At 38.0% G+C, this 19,229-nt stretch overlaps 1 protein-coding gene across 1 annotated transcript in view; it reads right to left on the reverse strand.

Moving 5' to 3' along the window:
• The window catches only part of GPC6 (glypican 6), a 722,602-nt gene that overhangs the window by 196,269 nt on the left and 507,104 nt on the right, over positions 1 to 19,229 (reverse strand). Inside the window, exon 4 of the mRNA XM_054518587.1 lies at positions 5,680 to 5,845. Coding sequence (XP_054374562.1) covers positions 5,680 to 5,845 — 166 coding nt within the window. The remainder of the gene's footprint in view (positions 1 to 5,679; positions 5,846 to 19,229) is intronic.

The following is a 19,229-nucleotide window of genomic DNA, read 5'->3' on the forward strand; positions in this document are numbered from 1 at the left end:
AGAGACATGGGTCTCATGGATGGACCACTCGGTGCAAAAAATAACTGGCTGGATGGCCACACACAGAGTTGTGCTCAATGCCTCATTGTCCATGTGGAGCCCAATGATGAGCGGTGTCCCTCAGTGGTCAGTACTGAGGGTATACTGAGGGTATACTGAGGTCAGTACTGGGCTGATACTGTTCAATTTCTTTGTAGGTGACAGGGACAGTGGGATTGAGTGTACCCCCAGCAAGTTTGATGATGACACCAAGCTTGTGTGCATGACAAGGCCAAGCTGGCACCAGTGTGGTGTGGTCAGCATGCTGGAGGGAAGGGCTGTGCCATCCAGGGGCTCAGAGGGGCCTTGACAAGTGGGTCTGCATGAACTTAATGAAATTCAGCAAGGCCAAGCACCAGGTTCTGCACCTGGATGGTGGCAGTGCCAGACACAACTACAGGTTGGCTGGAGATGTGATTGACAACAGCCCTGCAGAGAAGGACTTGGGGGTGCTGGTTGATGGAAACCTCAGCGTGATCCAGTGGAACCCTGGGCTGCATTAAAAGCAGCATGGTCAGCATGGCGAGGGAGGGGATTCTGCCCCTTCACTCTGCTCTTCTGAGACCCTACCTGGAGTGCTGCCTCCAGCTCTGGTGTCCCCAGCATGAGAACATGGAATGATTGGAGCAAATCCAGAGGACCACGAAGTTCATAAGAGGACTGGAGCACCTTCCCTACAAGGATAGGCTGAGTAAGTTGGGGCTGCTCAGCCTGGACATGAGAAGGCTGCTTTGAGACCTCATAAAAATCACAAGTAAATAGTTAAGGATTACCATTACACTGATTTTTCTCTGAACCAAAGTGAATCTTGAAGACAGTTAATCCTGTAATAAGCCATTAAAAAAGTCAAATCAGGGTAGCATCTTGAAGCATTAAAAGAAAATGTTTATCTTTGCACATGGAACAGAGAAAGCACAGGGACACAAGGACTTTTGTAAGCAGTAAATGAAATTGATTGCATATTTTTATCACTGAAACTTTCACTAGGAGTAAGTAGTTAAGGTTTCGTTGCATACTTTTTCTGAAAATAACCAAGGTGCTCTAAATGAGACTGCATGATGTACTCTTCCTCAGGAGAACTCCTAAGGTAAGTGTCTGAGTTATACTGATGGGAAGAAAAAAGGTATTCTTAAAGTACAACAAGAAGAATGCTAATTAGTAATGCAGAGCCATTGTAATGACAATAAGAGAAATAATTTTAACACTGTCAGGAGAATCTTTTGCTGAAGCCTTGCAGATATGATTTTCTCCTTTGGTGAAGCCTGGCAGGATGGGAGGCAGGAGGAGGTGTCTGGCTCTCAACTCTGCGGGCCTTGAATCCTGCAGTGTGAACACCCTGCATGCTGATCTGCCTTACTGCACAGTAGAGCTTATCAAATACACTCAGAGCAAAGCCACTTGCTCCCCACTCTAAGCAGAGGACATAAACTCTTGGCTCCTTTTCACAGGCAGGGATGCAGTCTCTGCTACTGCACAACTTCTCAAGTGTTTTCCACAATCTCCTGCCTCATAAAACATGGGGGTATGGTTGAGGCGAGTCTGATTTATCATTGAATAATTTGTAAGGAAAAAAAAAATAAAAATAGCCATGCAGTGTTAAACCTTCATGGATTGCATCTGATATACTGCTACACAGGCATTACACTGCATCACGAAGTACACCAACAAAGCATTTATCAATTACTTTGGATCTCCACAAAAAAAGCTCAGATACAGTAATTACTATGATTAAAACAACTATCTGGATTTTTATTCTTCTGTTGTGCTGAATTACTTCTATAAGGATTGTCATATTTGGCTCACAATCTTGCTAGATTTTCAGATTTAATATTGTCTATGTTTTTGTCTCAAGACAGAAGAAACTTAACTCTAAGGGCTAATTGTGAAAGAAATTCTCCAAAAAACAAGCGGGTTATGGCCACTTTGCTATCCTGAACCTGTAATTAAGGCAGCTGTCAGAATGAGATGCACTTGCTTCCATGGAAATGATCTTTTTGCAGCTGTTGATTCTGAAACTGAATGAGGATATGAAGAGAAAGTGTGGTGTCCGCTGAGGTGGGCTCATTCCTCAGCTGATATTTCTGCTGGAGAAAAAGAGCAGTTGAAGGGAAATAAATGACCAATTATAGGGAAAGCTAAGGTTAAGGAAAGTCAAAGAATCTCAAGATAGGAACAGGGACTTAAATACAGGTTAGCAAGAGAAAGAGGAGTAACAACAGTATTGCTAAAATTGGATGCCATTCCCTAAGATACAGGGGCTTTAAATTTTTGTAAGTGGGAATAATTTTATCCATCTCATCTGTTTTTGTGACAGAATGAACAGTGGGACGCCTGATTCTTACTGCTGTTAATTGGTATAGCTCCATGGAGAGAAGAATAATTTTGACTATATCTGTTGGGCCTTGAGAGAGAAAATCCCCTTTTCCCCACTCCACAGAATCAGTCAACTCCTCCCTGAGGCAATCTCCTTCCTCAGCAGTACAGTTCCTCTGCTCATGCATTTTATCTTGCATTTGCTAACTTTGCTTGAGACTGGTGCAAAGGAGATTATGATGGGTAACTGACAGGCAAAACATCAGAAGCAAGCTTTGCAAAATACACATTTTTAAAGTCAGTGTGGTGGGTTTGCTTTTAAATACCTCTTAAATATTTTATATAAATACCTGGAAGGTGCATTTTTTCATTACAGTTTTATAATTATAAAATGATATTAAAGACTGTCTTCCTTTCTCAGGCAAAATTCTGAGTTGCAGATGATCTGCTAGAATGAGATATGCAACATTTGGATTTTATCACACAGTAATATAGGCAACAAAATACAAAAAGCTTGTAATGAAACATTACACAAAAAGGACACAGACTTTAAGGTGACAAACCAGGAAATATACAATAAGCCATTCATGCTGCTGCAGCTGTTTCACCTCCTACCAATTTTCACAGTCTATAAAATCTTGGAAAGCACCAGATGTTTAGGGGAAGTTGTCCTACTCTCCCTAGCTTTGAAAGAAGAGGCAAGATTTATTAGTGCTATATATATGTGATTTCAGTCCTGACTTCTATATTTATAAACTAGGTGAAACACGCAACACATCCTGTTGTCAAACAGCTCATTTACTTTCCTCTGCTCCTCCTCACGTGCAGATCTTGCCTGTTGCTGGACCATTGCTGTAACTACAGAACAATTTCCGGACATGCAGTCCAAAACACTGGATTTACTTAGTTACTGGCAAACATATCTGAGAGTTTTCTCCTAGTACCAACTTCTATCAAAACAACCTTGCAATGCACAGATTATGAGCTAAGCAAAACTATCTTGTGTATGAATATGCACCAACATTTGGGATTCCTGCCTAGGCAGAGAATGTTAATGCACAAAATTATCTTTTTTTTCACTAGTGCATGGTTCCTAGTATTGGAACAGGGATAAAAACTGCTCATGCGTTATTTCCAATCTTTCATAGCTCAGCAGTGCTGTAAAATGCTGCTGTTCGTTTTAATTCAGTGAGTAGAAGTTTTGTTGTGTTTACCACTAAGGGAATTGCATGTGTTATTAGAAAGCCTCTGACAGCTGTCAGAGACAGAGACAACTTGCCTCATTTCAGTCTTTCATAAAGGAAGGACCCTCATCTTCAGCAAAGCTGTCAGAGGCCTGAAAAATGGGATAAAACAGAATACCTTTTCCAAACACATGAAAATCTTTGTATCTCCTCTATTTTCTTCCCCATAAAGTTACAGAGGGAAAGTTGTTTCATTAGGAGAAAGGGGAAATATAATTTGATGTATTTGTACTGTATACTGCCTTGTCATCACTGACCTGCAGGGATAATTGCATAGTAGCCTGCCTGACATGGTATTTAATAAATTAGCACTATGTTTTAACATAACATACAAGCTTTCATGCAGTTTTTATTTTCTGAGAGCAAGAACAATCAAAACCAAAGAGACATTGATGCAGACAAGGCTTTGCAGCAAAGATTCTGAAAGTCTGAATCTGTAAGCATTTCCACACTTTCCAACACGTCTCACCATGCCCAGGACTCTCACTGAATTTAAAGCACCAGAAAAGGAAATCTTCTCTCAACAGCTGAAACCTTAACTTCCAGCTTTTGATTTAAACTGGTACTTGTCTTAATAAAAACTCTCTTGTTTCTTTTAGTTCAAATGTTTTGGGTTTCTTTTCTTAAAAGCCTACATTATTAATTTTTTTAAATCAGAATTAGCGACATTTCAGCACTTGCTTATCATTCAGTGACAAGGGAAGTAGCTTGCAATGTCCTTAACAGGTTAGAATTGTTTTCCCATCAGCTCCTACTTAGCTTTCTTATTTAGAGTCTCCTTTTTACTCCAGTAATCCCACGGGTATTCCTCCATGCAGCACTGTTTCTGATGTCAACTCCTTTAACCAGCACGAGAGACTGGGAAGGTAAATGTATCAGCATCATTTGTTTAATATTGTTGTTTGCATGCTATTTTTATAGCATGCTCAATGCTCGTTTTCACTTTTCATACTCTGATTCATTTTTCATCCTGTTTTCTTCTCCCTATCCATCTTGCACTGCTGAGTAAAGCAAAAATCCATGAATGAGTCAGAGTCAAATTTTCAAAGTCACATTGGTCAGTGGGGTTTGAAATTAAGCAGAATGAGATTGCTTATGTTTTATCTTTCCAAAAATAGAAAATAAATTTCCTTTCTTTGACTGCAATAAAGTGTTATCACATTTTTTCCAGCTGCATTTATTTTTCCAAAATCCAGTCTAGACTATGACATACGCTAACTAACTGTTCCATTCCTTCCATATTATCATCAGCCTTGTCTAATTGTCATCCTATTCTATCACCAAAAGCAACTTAAAAGTAACATTTCTTGTTATATGTTATTCTTCTGGGAGGGTTTTTTTTTGGTTGTGGGATTTGGGCTTTTTTTTGTTGGTTGTTTTTTTGTTTTGCTTTGCTTTGCTACAGGACAGATGAATGGCTCTTTAAGGGACAATTCTTTCTTTCTTATTCTTCATTTATTTGAGTGAAAAATTATGTGAATAAATTGTGGGAGCAGTATTTCTTAAATATATATTCTACGCTCCATTCTAACGTGAGGTTGCATGTTTGGTACCTTCTATTCAGTACACTGGAAGTGAGACGTTAGCATATTTTAAGCAACAATGAGGAATTAATAATTTCTCATATATGTAACTTTTAAAGCTTTTTGACCATGTACTACCAGAATTAAGAACAGCAGCTGTTGTGATTTATGTTGACTGGATGTTATACAATGTTATTATCTTCTCAGCTTGCAAGGGCCTCGTTTTAAGTTGTAATACATACTATTTCTGCCATGTTAAGCTTGTTATCAAATCCTCAACCAAATCTTTCTCAACATTTCAAATAGCATGTAATAATTCAGCTCAGGAGCTGTAACACCACATCATTCCTTTGGAAATATGAAATGTGAAACGTGACTGGCTTAGGGCATGGTGAGCAGTCATTCCTTACTGCAAGCCATGAAGTTCAATTAGAAAGCGAGCTGCATCTGCAGTTGCTTCATTCTGAATATTGACCAACAGCGTCTTCTAACCTCACAGAACCCTGCAGAAATTTGATATTACCAGAGTTTCCTTGCACTAATATTGAAACTCTTCTTACCTATGAACAGATTCCACTCAGTATCCAAATCAGCCTGATTTGCTAGGCAGCCCTTCATTACATTGAGGCAATAGTTGTTGCAAGGTTTCACAGTGGGAAGTCCTCTGCAGTAAGGGCAGTACAACATCTTCATTAACGCCCGGATGCACCCTGGGGTGGGACTGACCTGCAGAGTTTAAGGCAGGGAAAGAAAAAGAAAAAGGAGGAAATCAATCTCCTGTTCTGTGAATCTCGGGGTGGCTGAGATTATGCCTCTCAAGCAGTAAATGCAGAAGGGGCAATTTGTGAAAAGAGCTCAACCCTTAATAAAGCCCTCCTATAGAGCTAATCAATTCCTGCCAATTATCTTCATTTAGCACAGCAGCGACTTTCAGGAATGCAAAAATCAACACTCCCCTACTGACAGCAGTGCTTGCCTCCCCAGCCCTCCCACACAAAATCTCCTGGAAAAGCAAAGGAAAAACATCCAGGGAATCAGCTGGGTAGTTAACTGACTGATCCTAGCATGGAGGATCCTGAGGAGGCTTCTCCCTCTTCGTATGTAAACTAGAACTGTCAGTCACACCAGCACTGGATTAAAATCTCCTCTTTATTAAAACACAGTAAATCCAGGATAATCTTGACAGTTTCTATAAATTTATTCTGAGCTACACGATGACAAAGGGATATCATTCCATTTTCAGACAAAAATAACCTTCTTTCTTCTCAGACAAATTCATAAAGAGATTAGACAGGGTTTGTTTGGGGTTTTTCTTTTTTTTTGTATGCTTTTGACATCTCAAGTGACAAAAAGCATTATAGACAATCTAACACATTTCAATTTTCACATCAGCATGGCACATGTCAGCACATGTGAACTTCTCTTCTGTATTTAATTTTCTAATCTCAGACTTTAAAAGTCATATGTACTAGTAAAATATACATTTTCAGGCCAGAGTTTCTAACATGGATTAAAATTGCACACTAGGTACTACTCACACTAGCATTTTGTCACGGTGCAGTGGAGCACAAGTATCTCATGCTGGATTGACAATCTAGAGCAATGACAAAGAGCTGCAGGTTCCCCAGTGATTTCAAAGTTCCTGGACAGGAGATTGCAAAGCAATGGCACTCCTTTCACTCAGCCTGTTGGTTTATGAATAAATGCATCTCTACTGATATGAATTTGAAGGGATTAAACTATTTTTCCATAATAATGGTAACTTGTGCTGAAAGCATGAATCTAACTTTGCACTACAGTGGTACAGGCTGAGCTGATTGATGTCACTCGTATTATCAGGATTGTACTAAAATTGTGTTTCTTTTCTTTTTCTCTGGAATTTGTTTCTCCCTTTTTGATGTTAAATCATTGATTTTTTGAGAACTATACAGAACATAGTCTTTACACAGGACATTTTTAAATTAAAATGGTTCTGAGATATAGCACATGCTTCTGAATATGCTCGGAAGGGATTTTTGCTTTGGTTTCCTAGGGACTAACTTCTGCACTTTACTAGCAGAACACTGATGGTATGTGTGAAGGTATATTTATCCATCCTTTTCCAATAGCTTTTGAACCATCAGCCAGTTTCAATCAAATTTAACTGAGCACTTCAGGTCTCAGAACATTAAGATCCTACATGTTTTTTCTTTTAAACAGACAGTTGAGAGAAAAAGAGGAGAGAGGCTCTATTATTGCCTTTATTGAGGAAAAGGGTGAAACATGAGGTCAACTCCTCATAGATATCAAAGAATCCACATTGAAAATGATGTTATGAATGACCCATTGGTTAGAAAAAGCACAAGGGGAAACTTCCTCATTGAACACCTTATTGAACAGCAGAAAATCCAAATTCAAAAAAAGGTGGACTTTATTATTTTCACTGCTCAGAACTACTTTTTAGAGTCACTTATCCAACTGCTGTATACCTCCAAACCTAGAACAGGTCAATTTTTACAAAAAGACTAGCACCATAGAAGGAAGAAAGCAGAATACTTATATTTACGGTCAAAAACAGAATCTTCAAATTTGCATTGAAATTGCTGCTTAAAGCCAGAGATATTTTCATTTGTGAGTATTGAGAGTTTTATCAGTTAGGTTCCTTTCATGCCTAAAGTTATGCTTCTTCCCTGTTCCAGTAGTCTTGTCAATGCCAAGTTATCAGCACCTAGTTGACCCCTAAATTCAGCTGGAATCCACATATTTTCCCATCCATACCTTCTCAAATCCACTTTGGTACTTGTGCTGACATATATCTATAAGATCTTCATCTTATACAAAAACTTCCTGTCAATCTAATTCTTGAAAAACACGTCTAAAAAAGAGAAGACAGTCCCTGTCTTTATATTATATATTACCTTTCTTATTTTGTCTTTATAGAGAGCAGATACTATCAATATTTATGTGAGCCTTATTTTATAGTGATTGTGCTTTACTCTGCCAGAGATCCAGATCATGTCCCAGATCTGCTTGGACAGGACCCTAAAGGCCAGTTAGAGCTATCTATTTATACAGGCCCTGTGAATCCTAAATTCTTGTCACATTACACAAGTCCTTTAACAGAGTACTCCTGGTCACACTTCCCTGTGAAGAAGTCAGGATAACTTCCAACCCCTCAAAAAGAATGAGCAGGACCCAGGTGTATCATATCTTGCCTGAGTGTCTTAATATATCAGACAAAATGGTGGCATCATTAACAGCATTTTACAAGAAAGCAAGGTGCTCTGCTTATGTTAGGAGTGAAGTAATACCTTTTTTAAGAGAAGCAGCCAAGAGGTGGGTCAAAGCAAAGAGCAGATGGAGAAGGTTTCTACAGAAGCCTCTGTCATGTTATTTATATCTGCATCTGACATATCTACGTCATCCTCTGACAAAGACTAGCACAAGCAGATCCTTGCTGATCAAGCTGGATGTTGCACAACTTGGTTTCAAAGTGTGCTATACTGGTGACATAAAATACAAGCACCGATGAATTGCTGTGCCTGCTGGCTTGCATTCACTTCCCTTACTGCTCACACCTTCTGCTTCAAGCTGGCCACATCCCATACTACCACATCGTATTGGCACTACACCTCCCCTGGGTTCCACTTAGTGCCTGAGTGACTAAAATACACAATTATTATCTTGGGTAGTTATTTTTCAGCTCAAAGTGTTCTGAATAATAGGAGTCAGTAGTGCAGGCAGTGGGAGTAAAAGGAAGCTAAATATAATCTTGTGTGTTTTGAAGTGAGACCGGAGGTTTCATAGGGCTTAGACTATGCTCTGCTCAGTGTTGAAAGAAGGGAGGGGGCCACAACAGGACAGGTTTATGCAGGTTTCTGGAGACAGTGTCTATCCTGCCTAAAGTGCATTGCAGGGGGAGAAAGGTGGAGAGGTCCAAAACACATCTGTGAAGAGGGCTAACAATTAAGCTGTGACTCAAGCAAGGGATGAGTCCCCTTCTCAATCCTACTCCATATTCACTTGTCACTTAGCAGTACTGGTGTGCCTTTAGGTATCCAAACTGTGGGTCAGAGAAATATTACCAATTGCACAGCTACTTTAGAAGTCTGAAGGCTAAAAGTTAAATGCTGTATAACAGCAGTTAAGTGCTTTTCTGAACCTAGTCTTCAGTGAGCAGCCAGATTTCAGCTCTGAGATTCAGCTGTTTTTTCTGTACCTTTGTTTTCAAAGAATACCGTTAGATCTTTTTCTTCCCTCAACAACAGCATATCTCTTGTGCAAAAAATAGTCACATTTTGGTATAAGTTTGTGATATCTTGGTAAGAACCAAAATATAAAAAGAATCCAACTTAGAGTGTGAGTATTTCAGAAAGCTATGAACTCCTGAAGTCTGGAGATATCACAGAAAGTTGATTTTGAACCACCTTCTTGCTGCTGGAAAATGCTATGAAATGCATTTTGAAAGCCAATTTCTCATTTCCATCTTAAAAGAAAATAATATTCAGAGCCTCTCACACTTAAGTACTGTTCTGCAGACCAGCCAAAAAGTAGATATTAATTTCATTCAGAGGTATTCAAAACCTCAAAACCTGCGTTTCCTGAGGAGAGGTGTTTCTCAGCTCAGGAGTTTCAACATTTTTTCTGTAATTAACATCTTTGCATGGGTACAACTTTGTTTTTTTTTCTTTTTTTTTCTTTTCAAACACGTTGCAATTGGCTCTACAATAATCGCAGCAGAGAAATTTGCATAGACTTCAAAGTTTAGAAATAACTGGTTCATACCTAAATCATACAAATCAGTTGGATCACACTGAATGACATAACTGGGGAAACTGCTATAGAGGAGTCATTCACTACTGCATGCTGTCTCCCTGACTGACTAGGACAGCTTCATTTTAGCATAAGCGTACGTGGAATACAGCACATCAGAAAAGTGCCTTTCTGAGCTTTGATTGAGCCTAGTAGCTTCAGGACATGTTACATTACTGCATTTTGTAACATTTTCTGACAGCTTCTGCTTTACCTAAATGCATGTTTTTGCATACATGCAAAACCCCCCAAAAGCAATATTCTTAAGGGCTTCATTACTGAACACTTGTTTTCCCCCTTCAGAAAGTCTAGGAGGAATATTATTTCATCTAGAAGAGAGATTTTGCAATGGTGAACTTGCAAATATAAATAATTGAGGAGAGAACTTATTTGGATAAAAGCCAGGAAATTTTACTCTCTTGTAACACTGCATTTGCAGACTGCTTTGTAATGTATTTGACCTGTTTTTATAATCAAAATCCTTGGCTTTGTCTAGTATACAAATATAAATCTTTTTTTCGATACAAAAAATCAGAGAAACTTATTAAACAACTGGTCACCTTTAGAAGGATCAAATATATTGAGACATGGTTTCTCTTTTATTTGTAGGAGATTTCTTACCAGAGTAGCTGGTATATGTTGTCTGGTAATAAGGTAGGGGTGTTCTTCCAAAGTTATATTGAATGTACCTAAACTCACAGAGTAAGTCCATACACCATACTTAGGTCCAAACCCTGTCATTTCTTGGCATAAAATAAAATTTGTCAAATATGAGCAAAATGAATCACTGCTGAGATCACATCAGGGAACATACATACTTCCTATGTTTCCTGTGCACCCAAAGGAACTCCTCCCACTTGAAATCATGGAGTCACTCTTTAGCATGAAGACCTTGTAGGGGAAACTGCTGGGAGGAACCAGCCGATCCAGCCAATTTGCCATGAAAATAGATATTCTTTAAAAATGGCTTTTTGAAGGAGAGGAGGATTAGATTTTATGCTTCACAAGCTCTACAAATGCATTTACATTCAAGCTGCTGGATTAAAATTGGAAATTTCTACTTCTTTCCCATTGGGTGTTCAAGATGAGGGTGAGGTATATTCCTGCAATCCCATGTAAACGGTCTGTAAGTGGAGACAATTTTGAAAGGAATCACTGTCTAACAACTAAGTGTTGGCTAAATCACCCAGCTTTCCTCTTAGCAAGCTGATGTATGTCCAGCAAAGGAATGGTGCTCACTGTCTGAGAAACTGAGGTACTGGCATCCTTGAATTATTTTTGGATCTCTGTATAGTCCATCTACTTAATGAGAGAAAAATGAATGTTTCCCAAGCATTATTTTATTCATGGCCTAAATATCTCAAGAGTTTATATAGGACTAGAATCACAGAATAACAGAACATGTTGAGTTGGAAAGGACCTTTCAGGATCACTGAGTCCAACTCCTGCACTGCACCATCCCAAGAGTCACACCTGAGAGCATTTTCCGAACACCTCTTGAGCTCTGTCAGGCTGGTGCTGTGACCACTCCCCTGGGGAGCCTGTTCCAGAGCCCAACCCTCTGGGGGCAGAACCTTTTTCTAATATCCAACCTAAACCTCCCCTGACACAACTCCAGGCCATTCCCTCAGTCCTGTCACTGGTCACCGCAGAGAAGAGATCAGTGTCTGCCCCTTCTCTTCCCCTCATGAGGAAGCTGTAACTGCAGTGGGGTCTCCCCTCAGCTCTCTCTCCTGGCTGAACAGACCAAGTGACCTCAGCTGCTCCTCATGTGGCTTCTCCTCCAGGCCCTTCAGTATCCTTGCACTATGAAATGCTTATGTATGAGGCCAGGTCAGAGAGTTTTAACTTGCATACATTTGAATGTCTTGACTAACTTCAAGAAGTCTCCTTACATTCTTTTACCAGAAAGTTAATCTGTAGAGAACTCCATAGTACAATTCTAGGGATTCCTGTCCCAAAATCCTCCACAGTTTAATTCTAGCATTACTATCAAATATTCTATTTAAAGATCAAAGGGGACATAAGGATTAGTTGTTCATGCTTGTGATTTCAGAAGAAAAGGAAGAAGAAAAAACATTTAATTAAGAATTGCATTCAATGTGCTAGTACTGAGGAAGTTTCTCCTGAGCACAAAACCTGTAATTTCTGACCACCAATTATAGCAATGATGTAACCAGGATCAGACTGAGATGTATCACAAAGCACAATTTATAGGGCATGCAAGATTATTAGAAACCTTTGGATCACACATCCTAAGAATTTTTTCTTTAATTTCATCTTTAATTTCATCTTTAATTAACTTCAGGACAATGACTAAACTTCAGCGCAATCAGTGACTATTTTTTGCCATATACCTTTGACATTTTCTTCTCCATATGTTACAATTACTCCCTATTGATTTTTTTGTTGTTGTTTATTTTTATTACTGGGAAAAGCGGGTAAAGCTTAGCTGGTAATGATGGTTTTGTTCCTTCTGCTCTTTCTTTTCTTCAGAGAAGATCTGCTCACTGTTGGATCCAAGTAATTAAATTTTCTTTTTGTCCATATTTTGTCTGTTTTCATGAACACTGTGTTATTGCTGATTTAATTTAACAGTCAAGGTATCAAGAAAGTTCTTTTCAGTGGATTTCAGCTGAAATTATGTCTGTATGTATCCAATTATAACTGCATAGAAATATTAACAAGATTTTGAATGCACTATTGAAGTACTTCTCATTGCTTCAGACTGGCTCATAGAAGCTAAGCTCAGTTCACTGCTTTCACAGATAGCATAATCTGATATAAAAATAGAAGTATTGCATCAGCCATACCTAGTTAGGAATTTATGTTGTAGAAGGTAAATTTGAGAATATTTGCTTATATTAACCAATCTAGTCTAGTCTAATACTAATCTCCTAAAGACAAAAATAGCTATCTTTTTAACAATTTCATCCCAGTTGACTGTAAGCTAGAAGAGCTGGTTTAAGTACTGCAGCTTTGTACTAGTACCTATGACTTTGTGCTTGAATTATATCAAACTGAAAATAAAAAACTACAGCCCTTTAAGCAGCTGCAAAATTCCCACAATCCTGGGATAGTACATCTTATTAATATGATGAGACAAAACATGGTCGTTTTAATTTTAATATATTAATATCCCACAAAATATTTTTCTAGCAAATGTATAATGTATAGTACAAGATGTTCATTAAATAATTAGAAAAAATTTAGGTCAATATAGTTGAACCCTAGATAAGTTTTATAATGTAACAATAAAAATGACACATTTACTACCTGATAACAAACCATGCAGCACTAAGAAAGAAGAGGAAGTTTTAGCCATTGTTATTGTCCAACTGAGATGTCCTTTGCCAGTATCCAAGGCTTTGAAATAATGAGAAACATGGCAACTATTTTTCTAAAGCCTGTTAAAATTAGAGGCATTTTTCTTACTTATTTTGTCATCTCAGTTGTGTTCCAATATGTGCATAATTCTGGAAGGTGTACTAATATTGCCCCTCTATTTAGCAGATGAGAAACCATAAAATATTACAAGGAATAAAGAAATTCCTTTATAAAGGGATTTAAGTATATAAACCCCTAAAAGTTATGCATCACAATTTTTGAGCACTACCTATGGGCATCACTCTTATCTATAATTTGCCTAAGTTATCACAACATGTAATTGTGAAAGTGGTCATATGAAAATAATGGCTGGAAGTCTCTAAAAGATTACAGCAGGAGGTTGAACATCAAATAATAAATAAAGGTTGGAGAGGTCAGTTGTGGAATTTCACAATTTCTCTACAGAAGTCAAGAGCAAAAAAAGACAAGGTCGAAATGTTCAGATGTTTACTTGGGTGAGACTGAAGCTCTATTTACAGAGAAAAAGAATAGCCTCCCCTATTTTTAGGAAATACTAGGAAATCTAGGAAAATTACTTATCAGATGATCTGAATACAGAAAATCTAAATTTAGAAAGCCTCTTGAAAAGCAGCAGTCACAAGATATTTTGTGTAAAGCTTATTTTTTAATCTCTTGATTCACTTCTGAATGACACTTTAAAGAATATTTTTACAAAATAAAATGTTTGAACACTCAGATATAAATATTAAAGTGTTCTTAAATCCTGTTTTACCTGTCAGAAACATAATTAAATTCAAACAAACTTGGTGGGAGTGAAAATTTATTTGACTTACAAACATGCAAGATGAGAAAATACTCCAGGATACAAGGATTTACATCCCATGAGGTATCACTGAGCTGAAAAATCTGCCCTGCAATTTTTGTGGAAGAATATTTATCTTTCTCATCTGTTTTTAGAGTAATCCCACATTAAACAGAAGTTGAGGTACAGATTCCATCTGTTGCTTTCCTAGAATTTTGAGGACAACACTAAGGTGAAAAATCTCAGAAATAATTTCTTCCATCCACTCCCAGAGGATGAAAGGTTTTCCAGTACACAGAAACAAAGAAGGAATCTCACAGCTGTTAGGCTTTCAAACCCCATCATTTCTTCTGGAATGTAAACTTTAAGACACTCTCTTAATAAAAAGTAGCTACTCTGCTTTCTTCTTAGAGCAAAAATATCTTAACTGCCTCTCACTTAAAAGAGAGTGGGCTCATTTCTTTCAGATTCCTGCTCCCTGTGAGGAAAAAAAAACCTGCTGTAGAGAAGTAGGTTAAGTATTGCCCAGGTACAAATCATAAATAGAAAGGGAAGTCCTTGATAATCTGGAAATCAAACCCCCAGATAAGCAGAAGGAAAAGCTCTGAGAGAAAGAGAACAGTCACAGCAGGAGATAATGATCAAATCGTGCACTTAGACGTTTTGTGCAGCAGTATGGGGATAAGAAAGTGATGTGAAGAATGGTCAAAGTCATCCTACTTGCAACACCCACGAAGTTTGAAATGCAGACTATATACCTGAGAGCATTCTTGCTGATTGCCTATGATTCACCATGCCAACCAAAAAAGCACCTGCGAAGAAAAGCAGTTCTCTCAGAGAGAGAGAGAGAGGCAAAACTGCTCTGATCACTCACAAGTACTCACAAGCACCTCTCCTTCACGGTCTACTGATGTGTGAATTGTTTCACTGACTTAAAAAGGGCATGAATCAGAGTGGTGGAAAGGGCTGTGGGATGTCTTATTTGTGCGGTGTCAGCAACAACACACTCATGAGAAAAAAATAAATGCATATATAATATTGGCAGTCTTGGCTGATGACAATTTATGCAATAATTCGAGGTGACAAGTGACAACAGATTGACCCAACTTGTTCCCGTTCCTTCCTGCTCTGAGAAACGTGGAGTCAAGATGCAAAAGACACTTTAAAGTTTATAGTAAGGTGGTCACTAAATAGTAATGTGATCACTATTGGAATTAGATGACAATGGCAATCTCTTAGAAACAGCAAGTAAGGATTTGTAGATTCCTTCCAGCTGTTTTCTCGTGTAATTAGTGAATTGTCTGGGCTGCATATTCACAGTGACAAAAGGTAGGAACTGGGTAGATCGGTACTAAAAGGAGGGTATTTTTGATAGAGAAAAAAAACCAACATGAGTAATGAAGCAGGAAAGTCCAAATTTGATGGCTTTGCCTACTTGTTAAGACTCATTATATTCTTATATTGAACATTTTTCATGTAAATTCAAATGGTAAAATTTCATTACTAGCCTGGGGCTACTGGGGAAAAGAGGCTAAGGAATATCCATAGAAATCAAACAAGATTTTTCAAGTTGCTCATGTTCTTGGTCCTGCTCCATGAAAATCAAAAGACCAAATAAAGAGTGCCCAGTTTTGAAACAAAACATTCACTCTGATTATTCCCAATAAGCTGGTCACACCGTGTCAGAGACAGGTTAGGTACAACACACAGTCATCAAGGCACGAAGGAATGAGAAACCTGCTTTAAAGAGGGACTGTTTTCTGAAGACTCTGCAGCCCAGTAAAAAGCAAGATGTCAATTTTCTGGGACCAAATAGAATATAATATTTTGCTTATTCTCCTTTTTAATGTTATGATGGGAATTAAGCACAAGATGGACCACAACAGACAGGACAGTAAAACAAATTCCATGTGAATCATAGGCAAGTACAGAAATATTTACAGATATGCAGAAATATTTAATGATTTTCTTGTGTTCTAAAGGGAAGAAGGATGTCAGATCTTGAAGGTATTCCAGCAAGGATCTAGTCAGATACCTTGCTATGTACCAATAATCAATCACAAAGTCTTGGTAATATACTCAGTGTAGCACAGAGGCAGCAATACTTTAAAAATAGTTCACCATCTATTTATAGGATCCATAAATTCCCACTGCATTCCGTGGGCCCAAGTCATGTGAGATCACCTGACAGCTCCATGTTAACATTTCCTCCTTATGGTCTTTCTAATATTCTTGTTAGGTTTTCAGAGAGCTACTTGTAAATATAAGTACCATATATAAAATATTTAGCAGATGCTCAAGTGCACCTTGGGATGATGACTATGGTGTGGAATGACCTGTTTATGGGATGTGTGCTCCCATTTCTGTTAAGTATCACACTTGTAGTTTTTAGAACTGCATAGCTGAGAGTAAATCTTCATCTCATAATTTTATTTTCTTTTATTTCCCTTTTAATCCCTTCCTCATAACTCCTTACCTATGGAAGAAAACATAAAAACAGAGGGATCCTCCCTAGTGTCTGTGTGTCCTACTTCCAAGACACTACAACAGAAACATAGGGAGATGATTAAAACAAGAATAGTTAGGAGAATAAATGTTTCTATGAACAATGATTCTTCTCAGAATTTTGTCTCTGAGTTGTACACTAGAGAAAAACATGGTCCAAAGTACTAGTACTGGATGACTACATGATAGGAAGTCAAGTATATAATTTCCCAGAGAATGTTTTGCATATTAAAACAAACTATTTGTGTGTAAAAGATTCAACTTTCCTCTTTCTTCATGCTCAGATCCACATAAACATAAGAAAACCTGAAATCATGTATGAAAAAACTAAAATTAGACACATTGTCTTTTCCCTGATAGAAGAAGGGTGAACTGCAGCAGCAAATTGCTTTTATGATACCTAGTATTATAATAATATACTTTGGATACTGTAATTTTTGGGAAACAATTCCAATGGAAAGTAAAGACATTGTAGCATCAGTTTGAAAGAAGCAAGTACCAAATAAGAGACAATTTGTCAAGTTTAAGCTGCTATTTGTTTTTGCCTGCAGGAAGCAGATCAAACCTAATGATTAAAATATATCTGACAATCAGATTTACTTTTTCTTTTATTTAGAGATGGACTGTATGTGAAATTTGCTATTAAATCTTCATTTAACTTACCCTGAATTTTAGGTTGATGTACAAACCAGAAAGAGTGTCTACAACCCTATGGAAATATTTTTAATATCCTGTTCCTCATAAATTCTCAGCAGGTAAGATGTTATTCAGTTAACTTTTTCCTTTACCCAAAACTGAGCAAGAAAAGTCATTTTGTGTAGGGCTGACTAGTATCTAAGAGGCAGCAGATCTATAAATTAGAAAAATAAAAGAAGATATTACGGAGGTAAACAATATAGCCTAAAATTATTTTCTTTTGCTTAGAAATTTTGCCAGAGTAATTTAAACCCCAGCAATTTCAGTTATCTCTATGAACTACTGTAATTGTATTGATTTACAGTTCTTACTTTCTCAGGTGAAGAAATCATTCTTTTATGCGTCATCTTTTAGATCTGTCAACAGCCCTTGGAAGTGCTGATATTATATCATCCTCAGTGCTCTGCAGTATTCACTGAAGCCCTGTCCCAGATGCACACTTCCCAGCTGTTGCCTTAGATCATGTGCATCATCTTTTCTTATCACTTTATTATCTGATACATCCCCAGCTTAATGATTTTATATTAAATGGATTTGGAAGACATGGGAAGGAGTAATAATTTCCTCCATCCACTCCATGCATCAGCCCAAAAGTGCGGTGCTTCCAGTTATTGTGGTCACATCGTGATTGCATGTGAGGATGGGATATCTATGCATAAACCCCCCTGTGTGCTTTCATCTTTTTTTTTAGGTGGATTCTGGATCTGTCATGTTTGCACAGATCCTCTGGTGATGAAGTCAGTGGCCACAATACCAGCCCTTGACTGAGGGCCTGATGCAGCCGCTGCAGTGATGCTCTCCATGGGGAAGGCTTGTACCTGGGAGTGCCCTTGTACCTGCTGGTGTCATTCTTCCCAGGTGACTGTCACACTCTTTCTAAAAAAAAAAATAGGGCAGTCTTGGTTGTACTGTTGACTGCACTGGTCTTAACACACCTGCAACTAGACCAAGGAAAGGATTTATGTATTTCTCCCTCAGCATACCAAGTTCTCCTTTAAGAAAGTGAAAGAAGCTCTACAGCTTGTAAAATAAGATGTCAGTCCTTGCTGGATGAAAAAAACCCATTCATCTTGAACCTCAAAGGACCACACAGATTGGAGTGAATAACAATTTGACCCATGTCTCTAAGTGAAAAATGACTGAATTTATTGCTGGCTAAGTCAGAAAACCCAGTAAAAGGAAAATATATCTAATGCTTTTTAATGGCTACCTGGCAGTAAATTTGTATTTAAGCTATTCCATTGTCATTTGTCTTTATTTGATTAAGCCACCTGATTTATTAAACATGCTGGAATACAATTTATGTACAGCAATATAATCCACCTAGTGGTCTGGTTTCCAGAACCACAGGGATAAACACTCTCAAACCATAAAGGCCCTCTCAGTGCCAGATATCCATTTATAATGCCTGCAGAATGATGTCTCTTCCTTATCATCTCCGGTATGGATGAACTGTCAGCTACTCTACCACAACCTCTTTCCAAACCTTTTAAAAGTATGGAAAGTCTGTCGTGTCCAAAACACAAAGGTATTTCACAAGATGGGAGAGATGCAATATTATTCAGTGCAGAAATATTATTCACCTTCAGTGAAGAAGACAACAGGAATACCACTGTGAAATCAGCACTGCTTTAAAGACAGCTTTGGCAAGTAACATTGGAACAAAAATGTACAAAACAATGTTGCAGAAATGCTCCCTTGTGCAAGATGACTTCAGGAAGTGGATTCGTACTATAAGCAGCCCTTTACAACCCATATATCTCATTCCCATTCCTATATCTTGTTCTACCTATTATACTCTTGGCTGGCTGTGTGGACACACAAAATGGTGAGATCAGTGACATTGCTGCTGCTAGAGATGGAACAAAAATACTGCTGGGCACCTATTACAATGAGAAAGAGTTCAAGAAATGAAAAAAAAAGACAAAAGAAAACACGCTTAGCCAAGACTGAAATCCTGAAGCACAG

Source organism: Molothrus ater, chromosome 2 (genome assembly GCF_012460135.2).
Source record: "Molothrus ater isolate BHLD 08-10-18 breed brown headed cowbird chromosome 2, BPBGC_Mater_1.1, whole genome shotgun sequence".
Taxonomy (NCBI): domain Eukaryota; kingdom Metazoa; phylum Chordata; class Aves; order Passeriformes; family Icteridae; genus Molothrus; species Molothrus ater.